The sequence below is a fragment of the Sphaeramia orbicularis genome, chromosome 10, assembly GCF_902148855.1.
Source record: "Sphaeramia orbicularis chromosome 10, fSphaOr1.1, whole genome shotgun sequence".
Classification (NCBI taxonomy): domain Eukaryota; kingdom Metazoa; phylum Chordata; class Actinopteri; order Kurtiformes; family Apogonidae; genus Sphaeramia; species Sphaeramia orbicularis.
The window spans coordinates 25615749-25628244 of NC_043966.1; the positions used below are offsets into that span (position 1 = coordinate 25615749).

A 12496-nucleotide genomic window follows, 5' to 3' on the forward strand; every position below is an offset into this window, starting at 1 on the left:
CCAAAAATGTACCTGTGAGAGAATTAAAAAGATATTCAAAAACAATAGCACAGCATTTTCGTGTCCTTTTTACCATGTTACATACGGATTTTTGTATAAAAACAACAGAAAAATGTCTTTTATCTGAAAAATATTTGTTTTTAAAATAGACCCAAAGCGCTTCCAAACTTGCTTCATAACATTAGTCTACATCTGATTTGAAATTTTACACCCATGTCCTGTTTTTAGGGACCTATTTCACAGAAGCACCCATATATATGAAAACATTCAATTGAAATGTCTATACAAAAACATAAACCTCTCTAAGCCTCTGCCCCAGCCTGCCTGTTTTTAAAGTGTGTCTTAAAACTTATCTTTACACAGTGTTTTTTTTCCTAGAGAGTTATACACTTGATTTTTTTTTGCTTGTTTGTTTGTTCTTCTTGTCTTATTTTTTTAGCTTATTGTGTGTGTGGATATTGTACTTTCACCTATTGATTTCTATTTCTATGTACAGTATTTTATCTATGTACCTCACTCTAGTAAACAGTGTTTTTACAAGCTATTTATTGTGAATAAAGTTAAATTGATTTCCTTGTATTCCTGTTGAAAATACCCTGCAGTATCCAGTATATGTAATATCTAGTATATGATTCTGGACACACTTTAAGCCTTTAATGGAGCCTCTTCACCTGTTAACAGTAGTATAATAACATCATGAACTATAATTCCTGCTAACTGTGGAATCCTACAGCACAGAGTCACTTCAGACTTATTTTGTCTCTGTCCTAATTTTTCTTCAAAACCTAAATTTGTTTATTTTTCCACACTCACACAAGTGTATCACAGTTGGAACCATCTGTCTGTGTCGGTCTGAGTCACAAAATCTACAGCACATGTTGACTTGAAAAATATCCAGGGTGCGTCTCTACCATATCTGGGTCCTTCTCAAAGATGGTCCAGATCTGGATTCAGATGTAAATTCCAGGATTATTTAAAGGATTTTCCACAACTGGGAGATAGGACACATTTTGATGTTGTGGCTGTTTTCTTAGAAATGAAGGCAGTGAATGCTCTGAAAAAAGTCATGTGCACAGCATGACAGTGTCTCTTATGATCAATTTCTTGCTGATCTGGAGGATGGTGCAGAACTGAGAGCTTATTCATACCTAAATCTGCCATATTTAATGGATGTTCATGTATAAAATAATACTGAAATCACATTCACTCCACATCTTGTGCCTTTGAAACAACTGATGATGGAAATGTGAATCCATTTCCTTAGAATCTATTGAAAGTGGTGTGTTTTGGAGGTATTATATACAGTGGTGGAAAAAGGTTTTTGGACCCCCCCCATGCATGTGTGATATATTGCATTGAAAATCACTCTTCAGTCATTGAACTCTGTGCCATTCCCTAAACCCACATGCTCCCTTCTGCACATGCTCTGTTCCATCGAGGTCAAAACTGGATGTTTCAGCAAGATAATGAAACCTATTCAGAGCAGAACATGTTGACACTGTAAAGAATTTAGTTTGTTTAGTTACAAAAAAAACAAAAACAAAAACAAAAAAAACAACATTTGTGTCTGTCTGATGCAGCCACACCTGTTAACCCATAAAGACCCAAACCTCCACCGGTGACCAAAGCCATCAGCTGATCTAAAATGTTAAATAACTTCTGATCTACTAATCCTATCAATACATGTCATGTAAAATACAATTTTCATCTCTTCATGGTCATCAGATATGACCCATTTGGACGTTCAGAGGCTCTACAGTGAACGTAGAAACACCGTCATATTCTACAGCACTGATTCACCAGTAAAACCAATGGACTTGGATCAATGACAGTGGATGGACACACTCATTTTTACATTCAGATATTGATATCTTTGTTGTAAAAGCAACTTTTTTTCAGTTTTCTCTTTAACTTTAATCTGAGTTTCTTATTAAAATCTACATGATCAGTAAATTCAATATGGGAAAATACATGATTTTCACTGAAAAAACACAAAATTTAGAGGTTAATATTACAATAAATTATGACAATCACTTAAGAAAGGTTGAATAGAGAGGAAAAATCTATTTGGGAATTGCAATAAAAGTAGCACTGGGTCTTTATGGGTTAAAACACAAAAAAAGATTTTCCCACAGATATTTTATTTTAATATTTAAGATTGTATAACATTTTAAGTTCTTCCAAAAACTTTTTTCCACTACTGTATAAACAGTATACATTAACCCTTTGAAGACTGCCATTATAATGGGATGCCTCTTGGTGTTTTCTTCAGAATGAAAGTGTAAGAAAATATCTTTTTTACCAATTCTTTTGCATCTTTATTTTCAGGAATAACTTCACTTTCCATATCTGGTCATTAATTATCATCATTATAAATAATAAATGCTTAAAAAAGTGTGATTTAAGAACAGAGAAAAAAAACTGGCTTAAAGTTTCTAATATATTTGTTATCAGAAACAATTATAAATGTCCATAACAAAACTTTTTGAGATTGCAAAAATAAACATTTCATTATTTTACATCTGCTTCAAAGTGCAAAATGGAGCACCGGAGAGACTGCCGTTGTTAAAGGGTTAAACAGCAAACGATAAACTTTCTCATCAGTCTATATTTGTGTTGCGGTGTTAAGGGCGAGAGCGCATTTAAAATCAAACTGGATGATGGATGGAACTTATAACAGTATAAAAAAACTAACTTATGTACGAAAAACACAAGTTGAAAATGTAAGTGATTCATAAGCATCACACAGTTTTGTGCAAAAAAAACTCACATCAGCTAAAAAGGATTTTTTTTTTTTGTCTTTTCACAAATCATCAAGCCCTACGTGTTATCGTGGTGGTGTGTGTGTTCCTGCAGCCTCCCTCATTTGGCCGCCCCTTGCGCTGACAGCAGGGTGGAGCCTGCAGAACTGCACATGTTTAAAGCATGCTCTTAACTCCGTTCCTATTCTGACTGTTTCCCTTCCCCTAATGTGTGCACAGTTACATGAGGGCTGAAAAAGAAAGGGGAGGGCCTGATGAACCAGTGATGCATTATACCAATCACAGGCATTTCCCCACCCTCTCTGTCTCCTCTCCACCCTCCCTTTTTTTTTTGCTCCCTCCCTCTGTCTCTAGGCACGCCAACCAAAGGAGGAAAAAAAAAAAAAAAAAGTGCAGGGAAAAAAGTGATAAGCAGCAAGCAGCTTCTGGGTTTTGCTTTCAAGCGCTCTCCCGCTGAATTGGTGAGTGAGGGCGTATATGTGTGTGTGTGTGAGTGTGTGTGTGTGGGGCGTTCACTCTTTCTCTTGCCACAGTAGCAACACAGTGCAGCAGCGTCAGCCCCGAACAAAAGGCTAAAGGCAGCAGAGCCACAGGAGGGAAACTCAGGGATAGAAGCAAACAGAGTGGCCCAGCGTGACTGCACTTCTCAGGGAGGAACTCAAACTGCCATTTACCCTCCTGGTCCTGGACTGGAGACGGGGCGGTCCACCAGATCAGCCCAGGCTGCCTGAGCGGACAAACACACCCAGCTGCTGACAGCTCTGACTGTCACTTTGTCTTCCATTCAAACTTTCTCACTCAGTGTCATCCTCCACTGACTCCTGCTGCACCTGCCCTTCTCCACTCGGGCGTCTATTCTCTTCATCTTTCTTCTTTTTCGAGATGTCAGAAGATGATTGCCGCTCTCCCATCGGCCTGGACTGTTGCAGTTGCTGCCTGGACCTGGCCAATGGAGGTGATGACTCCATACCGGGAGGTCCAGCTCAGGGCCTCGGCCTGCCGGCAAGTCCGACCAGCCCCAGCGTCAGTCATTTCCGTCAGCTTCGCAACCAGCTGATGTACCAGAACCTGAACACGGACAAGCTGAACAACATCATGAGGCAAGACTCCCTGGAGTCGGTGGTTCGAGACCCCTGCTTCCTGCTGAATGAGGGAATCTGCAACAGCAACATTGACCAGACCATGCTGTCTATACTGCTCTTCTTTCACAGGTATGTCTGTTATTTACTTAGGTATCAGCTTATTTTATTAATTATAGGTTTATATTCAATGTTAAATTACAATCCTCTCAACAACAACATTCAGTATAAACTCTTCAATCTGTTGCATCAAAAAAAGTTGGAACGCAAGATTGTATTATTTCAATAAAGCAGACAGATCTTCTAAAAAACCTCATAAGTGTTGACAGTCGTAGATGAAGTATAGGTGTGGACTTGGCTGCTCATTTTATGTTCCAGACATGAACTTTAAGGTAAGATGGAGATGTGCAAAGCGATGTCTGGAAACTCAAGTTTAGATTATCAGTTTGGACTTGGGTCTTTATCTCTGATTCACTGAAAAAAAAAAACAAACCTAAAGTAAACTTAATGAATTATATACTGTAGGTGGATTTATAAATATTTATGCAGATCTGAGTGTGTATAAATAGCACCTTCCACATTTTTTTCTCACATCTGCTGTGTAGGTACATTATATAAAACACACATGACTAAAATGATTCCTTCTTATATTGTGACATATGTGATTTTTCTGCCTTTAGTGAAGCTATTCGGTATTCTTAAGTCAGTATCTTTGCACCGAAACAAGAAAATACTCCCTAACGAACAAACAAATTCAAAGCAAAAACACAAGGTTATTCTATAATAAAAGTTTGTTGCAGCACTGATTCAATTAAAACGATCTTTTATTGTTCGAGGTCAATTAAAAGGGGCCTGACTCCTTCTCTGCTGCTGCCAAACGGTGTTTATAAAACACCGTTTGGCAGCACTCCTCACAGTATTTGTGAGGAATAGAATGCCGTGCTCCAAAATTTCTGCCAGTTGGATAGTTTGTTTGGCAGCTACTGTTGAGTGACTTCACCTTCAAATTAACAGTTACCGTCTCCCCAGTCTGCTGAAGGTTCGACTGTCGCTGACCCCCTTGAACGCAAGCCAGCAGTTACAGTACAGCGTTCACCTGTGGTAGCTGTAATTACTGACAGTCTGTCTGGTTATCTGCACACTGTGGGGAAATACAGTCACAGTAAGCGGAAAAAAAAAAAAAAAAATCACACACACGTTATCATATGTGTCAGTAAAACGTATAAATTCATATTATGTGTACATGTTTACGTCATGTGATAACATGAGTCTGATAAATTAGTCATAAAGTGAGGTTTTCTTCTTGTTTACGGGGTTAAAAAACAAGACAACACAACTGAACTTTGTCTCCAGCAGTCATTATGGTATGGTTTACTACTGGTTTTACAGCTTAATGACACCTAATTTTATTGTTTGAGTTTATTTTCTCATACATGATACACATCTATACAAAAAAGTAATGCTCCCGTAAACTTATCTCGGTTGAAAAAAGAAAACTGAATTTTTGTGTCTAATCTACAATCCTAATATCAATCAGAATCAAAGTAACACAGATGAATCATGAATGAACTAGAATGTGGCACAAATAACTTTCTTTTCAGGGTTTTTTTTTTCTGACATGTGCATTCTTGTACAAAAATCTTCACTAATAAGCAGCAGCTCATGTAAAAACAGATTTTTATTCCACCCTGACTAAAAAAAAAACAACAAAAAAAAACAAAACAAAAAAACCCCCAAAAAACACATATCCTGATACAACTTTGCCTGGAATGGACACAGCAGTGTGATTTGTTATCACTGATTCAAGTATTTGCAGACGTTATCAAAAGATATCAGCAATGTTCTCTAGCCAAGGAGCATTATCAGTGTTTTATCAATTTTCTTCAGAAGCCAAGCTGTCCAAATGGGTTATATTTTAACCTGTCTTAAGTGTGTACCTTAGCTATATGCAACAGCTGTTAAAGAGTCTTCTTATCTCCTGCCATATAGATAGACTAAATAAATGTAAAGACAGAATATATTACAGAAATAAAACACTTGGTCTATACAACACTGATGGCATTGATAACACCTCATCTGATTTAACTAGACATTTAAAGTTTTTGGCAGTAATATCAGTCTGAAACTTTTCATAGAGTTAATAAAAGCAACTATTTTTACACAGAATTCTTGGTATAATAGAATAACCTCTGTCTGAATAAATCTTCACATGTTATTACTTGGAAAAACAGACTCAGAATTTATTTCTCCATCTGTTTAGTTACATAACAGCTCCTTCATTTAAATACCCATTAATCTGACACCTTTTTATGCATTGTTCTTGCATTGGAACAGTTTGTTCTGCATATATTTATGATAGCGAGGGTGTGCCATTTTTGATAATACAAAAAGAATGAGGGGTCAAGAAACTGTAGGACTGAAGCTCGACCCAGTCATTTAAATAAAGTGCTTTTATATCAGCTTTCAACCTCTCCTTATTGATTGACTGCTTTTGTTTGATACGTTACACAAGACCTTTTCTGCTCTTCCTGTCAGATTTGCTCTCTTCATTTCTCGCATTTCTTCTGTAGAGTTACACTTCCATGCTTGCACAATTTATTACACCATAACTGTAATGACACATAATTTCTGTAATTAAAAGAGTAAATCAATCTGGAGGTTTTTTGTGTATTTAGGGTATAAGATAAGATAAGATACAGTAATGCAAATTGACCAGAAGAGATAGATTAGGTGGAAAGTGCATCTATTTTTGACATTTCTGGCTTAAGACCAGTGCGTTCACCCCTACCACTGGGCTGTCTGACCGTGCATCTGCTTGTGCCAGCTCAACTGTTTGCCTGACAAACAGAGTCTTTAGCCAGAACACTTTGTCCCTGAACCCTTCCCTTCTCAAGAGGGAATCACAGACGCGGATCATGTGGCTTTCATGGATAGGCTTTCTCGCCAGATTAAAACACTGATTTCAACGGCGTAACTGTATGGTTTTTCAAGCACAAACAGAAGCACAAACACACTTATTCATTCTTACATGTACTCGCGGTCTAATCCTGTCACTTAAGACAAGAAAGCTGCCTTGCTGAGCTGAGGATTGCAGAAGTTCCTACATATTTCAAGTGCTCACTTCGGGGGGGTCGGCGTCTGATGAAAGCCCTGCCGAGGTTTATACTGTGACCTCACTCTGGGTGGTCAATTTGCAGGGAAGCTGTCGTTCCCACTCACCACTTGTTGCCAGAATAAAATGTTCAGCAGAGCCTGAGGAAGCCAACTGTGGCATCTTTTTAGACTTGCAGAGGTTAGCGAAGTAGATACTGCAAGAAGATGATTCAAGTGTTACTGAAATGTGCTGAAAGGAGGACTTGAACTCATATGTCCTCTTAGGTATTTGAGGTTGAGCCATAGAGCCTCATGGGGACATTGTCTGTGATTTCCACAGACATAATAAAGCGATATGCTGATTTACTTAAATGCTTAGAACGCTGTCTTTGGCTGCAAAGACTGAGATCCTCTTGCACAGTGTCACACCAGCCAGCCAGTCAGAACTTAGCAGCCACTAAACACTATCACATGCCAGGGGTAAAGAGGGGTAAAGAGCCCATGGCGATGACACCATCATCTGTCAATGAGTCTGTCTGTCAGTATAAGTAGTCAAAACAATAAAACAAAACAGTTTCCACACAAGGATAACACAGTGTCAAAGATCTTTGTAAAAGAGGATTTCTCTGCAACTATAATGTCAGGCTGGGTGTCACGGTGACACGCTAAAGGCTTTTCTGTGAAGACAGAGCAAAAACATTGGGCATCTTTCTGTCTATCAAATCTCTAAAGAGAGAAAATGTTGATATAAGTATTACAAAGGTATGCAGACTGTCATGTTTATGTCTATAGCCTGCAGCTGCTCCAGAGAAAACAAAAAGCTACACAAAGAGCGTGGACACAAAACACGGTGTATATGTGCAGATGAAATTACTGACATTTCTTGGTTCAGGTCTGTTGAATGAAAGAAAGTATGTGGGAAGGTATGTGAGTATTTGTGAACCTGCTTGAAAAAAAAACACTTAACCCATAAAGACCCAGACAGCTGCTGGTGATCAAAAGCATTGACTAATGTTTAATACCTGTTCATCCACTAATACTATCAATACATGTAAATAATTGGTGTAAAATACAGTTTGTCATCTTTTTGTGGTCATCAAATACAACCCATTTGGACGTTCAGAGGCTCTGTAGTAAATGTGGAAACACTGTCATCTTCTACAACATTGATTCACCAGTAAAACCCATGGAGTTTGATCAGTGACAGTGGATGGAGACACTTGGTTAATGTTCAGTTAATGCTATCTTTGCTGAAAAACTCTCTTTTTCTTAAGTTTCCACTGTTGTAAAATAATAACTTTTGAATTTACTTGGAGTTTTAATGAAGATTTACATGATCAGTAAAACAAATGTAGGGAAAAAATACATCATTTATACTGAAAAATGCAAATTACAGAGGATAATATTCTAACTAGAAAAGCACTCAGAGAGCGCAGACCTCCGCCAAGGCAGATCAGCGCCCCCCCCCCCCCCCCCCCGATCACCACCAAAATTTAATCATTTGTTCCTTGTGCCAGTACCAACATTTCCTGAAAATTTCATCCAAATCCGTCCATAACCTTTTGAGTTATGTTGCTAACAAACAAAAAAACAAAGGAACAGACAGACACACAGTCAGACAGACAAACCACAATGAAAACATAACCTCCGCTGTTCCTTGGCAGAGGTAATAAATGGCAATAAATCATTTAACAAAGGTGAAATCAAGAGAAGATTCATTTGGGAAGTGCCACTAAAGTAGCACCGGGACTTTATGGGTTAAGATGCTTTAAATCTACCTCCACTATGAGTATTACGCTGCACACACAACATTATTTTATGATTTTCTGCTGTGTGATTATTTACCCCCTCTGACACTTGTAAGTAAATTCTTGTCCTGCCAACAAGCTTATTATAGTTTGGCCTTTGGTGACCACTGGACACTGGCTTGGGTCCAGCAGACTACTGAACATGACCTAACGCTCCCACAATACCCGAGAGGCAAAAGTATCCAGCTGTGTCAGAGACTCCACTAGGCTTTAAAGCTCTGCACTGTGATCCAAATATAAACCACTAAATAACATCACTGCAAGATATCTGAGATCATGGAGGGGAGATATAATCTGAGATCCAGTGTGGAGGTTTCAAAAAGTATGCACCTCAGCTCCATGTGTGTTTTTTCCCCCTCATTTCTCAACATTTGCAAATGCATCTCTTTGAAAATACCAGATAAAGATTTCATCCTGTTACTGGCTGAATTCATTTGCATGCAGTTCACACATACAAAATTATCTCTTGTCAGTCAAAGTAAGGCTTCTTGCTCATTTCCATAAAATACTTGTTACCCAAGAGATGCATACTTTGGTGAACTCACGGAGGGATGGCAGCGCACCTTGTTTCTTTTCTGTCTCTTCATGTTGTTTGTTGACTTTTGTGAATTGCGTCACAATTTTCATGTTTTGCCTCTGAAAAATGGATGAAAAACAATAGGTGTGGAAGATGGGTAATTATGGCACTGAAACAAGTTATTGTTAGTAAATGACATCCGCCTTTACCCGAGTGTATTCAGCCGTGTTGTGTTGATAATGATGTGACAATGTATAGACACACACATCAGTCAGGTATGAAAAGGTGTAAGGATAAGGTAAAGAAAACAGCTTTTCATCTGTATTGTTTCCTGCAGTAAAATTGGACCCAATTTGCAGAAAAATGTAAGATAAAGGAAATGTCTACATCTTCATTCTCCAAACAGAAAACTGGTGTTTGACTTATAATATGAAACCTGCTACAAGATGTAACAAGCATCAGGATCTGACTGAGACTGTGTTGAAATTCTAATTTCCCATGCCCTCCAAAGCAACAAAGAAATTCCTCAGAGAGGGCGTGTAATTTAAAGTCCTTGCATGGATTCAACTAACTGCATTATGACGAAGGTGAAACATGCTGAGGTTTAAATATTCTTCTCATTGCTTTTGTTGTATCTCCCATTTCTGCCCACATTAAAGGCTTATGCATGTCAAACACATTGTTGCTGACAGCATAAGCTGTATCATGTTACAGTTTGTTCATTCAAGCTTTTTCTGCATTTGGAACAAAACAAACTTGGAGTCATAAGAAATTATGTATCCTAAAAAAAAAATTGTTTCAGGAAAGTTACATAATTTCACAGCTTCAGGTGGTGGCGGAGACGGATGTAAACAAAAAGTCAGATTAGTGTGGAAAAGGCACAGGGAAGGATGTTAGGGTGGAAGAACAGATTCATGGCCAGGCAAGTTGGAGCAGCCGATCCCTGACAAACAAAGGCCATGAACGCAAGGTCTGAGCCACGGCAGGAGAGAGAGAGAGTCAGAGAGACGCAGACAAACAAGCCGACAGGAGGCCGGCACAAAGACAAAACATACAGCGCTCTTTCTAAATATAGTGCACTGTTAAAGCCTGGTAGATTTCTCAGAAATATGTGCATTGGAGGTCTATGGTCAAAATTACAATGTTCTTTAATATAAAAGAAAGGAAATTATTCTGTGGTGGCTATGGAAATGCTTAACAACTGTTTTTATGTTTCCTTGGTAACACAGGATTTTGCAACTTTTATGATAAAAAGAGACATGGAATGAAAAGACTGTGACTTTCAAGTGCATGTGGGCCTATATTTGCTGTGCTAGAATGAAAAATGTGTGTGATAATATCACCAGGGGACCAATTAAAAGAGGGATGTACAATAATGTCTTTTTAATGGACCCCTTGAGTTTGTGTCTTGTTGTGTTGTGACCGTGTTAATCGGCCGCCGTTGGTGCTGAGCCAGATGACGCCTGGACTTTTATTAAACTGTTTGTGAATGTCTTATATATACTTTCCAGTATGAGTGTTTTTGCACATCACTAAGGTTATGCAAGCGCTCTGCCACTGACTTATGTCTATTAAGTGGTGGAAAATTAAGGTCAAACCCATAGTTTATCATGTATACTTTTACCCTCAAACACACACACACAGATACACTCAGTAAATGCAGCTATTGCCGTGGACTTTATTGTGTAATTCAGTACATAGTGATCCGTTTGTATCTGCTGTGAAATGTGCACACACCCTTTACCATATGTCCGTGCAACCTCCCTGCTTTACCAACACTGCTGTGGTTTCATGTTTAGTTACCCTTGACAACACGATAAACCTACTGACATTCTCAGCAGGTTGTTGTTATAAAAGGTTTACTCTTGATGCTTCAGTAAAATAGAGTCATACTTTAAAAACCTCTCCATACAGACCACGTAACCATGCCCAAACATTAAAAAAGTTTGTTTGCTAATCTGATTTATAATAAGGTGTCATAGGCAACTTATGTAACTTTTAGATTCTTACAAAAAGACCGATTCATTAGCTCCATGGCGACTTTAAGTATAATCCACATTTTTTATTTTAATAAGTCTTGTGACGTTTGAATTGTAGCCTTACATGCCTTTTATATTTGTTAGCAGTAAGTATTTAATCTGCCCGTCTTGCAAGGCATGAGACACACTTGGAACCGCAAATATGAACACACTTACAGTATTCTGTACACAAAGGTGACCCACGGCATTATGCTGTTGTTGACACGTCACCAAAGCAAAATCCAGCTAAGCTCCTTTGTCCTGAGTGTCAGTATGTACCAGCGGTGGATTACAAGTCTATAAGTAACACATCAAGTTTGCCATCTGAGTCAAATCCTTAATAGCACGGTGGAAAAATTATGGTAAGGGATTTATAACTCTCATCTGACTATTTGCCACAGTGGAGTTACGGAAAATGGACATTACTGTAATGTTGTTAAATTTAAACACATAATTTATTTGACATTAAAAACGGCTTGACATACCACTACTTAATTAAGATGGAATGAATTAGATCATCCGTGAAACTTCAACACAGAATTATGGACTGTTTATACAGTGATCATTATCGAGCTGCAGCTATAAACTATAAATCTCCGATATCCAACTGTCAGTGAAATACTGGAAATACTTGTTGCGGTCGAGGATCAAAACACAAAGCAATATTGTGGTTTTGTGTTGAAAACTCTTTGTTCTCAGCCTGTGAAGTTTAACTTGGCCTCACAAATGTAATCTGACAAAGTGGTGAAGAATTTGAAACAAACAAATCCATCCATCTAACTCATTGCAGAAATCAAAATCTTACAAGTGTATTTTTGTCATTTCTAGTCAAAGTATGTCATCGCACTTAAAATAAGACATAATCACCTGAAGAGTAACTTTTCAGTGAGATATAAGAACTTATTTATCTTGAAATTCTTTTTTAAAGAAATCTTACTAAGATAATGTTCACTTGTTCCATTGGCATTTTTTTTTTTTTTTTTGCTTAATTTAAGATTTTTTTTGCTTAATTCAAACAAAAAATCTGCCAGTGGAACAAGTGAAAAAGATCTTGGTAAGATTTCTTGAAATAAGATTTTCAAGATCTATTGTCTAAAAATAAGATCTTATATCTCACTTACAAGTTACTCTTTAGGTGATTATGTCTTATTTTAAGTGTGATGACATATTTTGACTAGAAATGAGAAAAATACACTTGGTAAGATTTGGATTTTGCAGT

General features: G+C 37.8%; 1 protein-coding gene across 1 annotated transcript in view; it reads left to right on the top strand.

The window, feature by feature from the left end:
• The first annotated feature begins 3131 nt into the window (after positions 1-3131).
• tsc22d3 (TSC22 domain family, member 3) overlaps positions 3132-12496 on the top strand; it is a 37350-nt gene continuing 27985 nt past the window's right edge. The window contains exon 1 of the mRNA XM_030145746.1: positions 3132-3973. Coding sequence (XP_030001606.1) covers positions 3645-3973 — 329 coding nt within the window. The 5' untranslated portion in view covers positions 3132-3644. The remainder of the gene's footprint in view (positions 3974-12496) is intronic.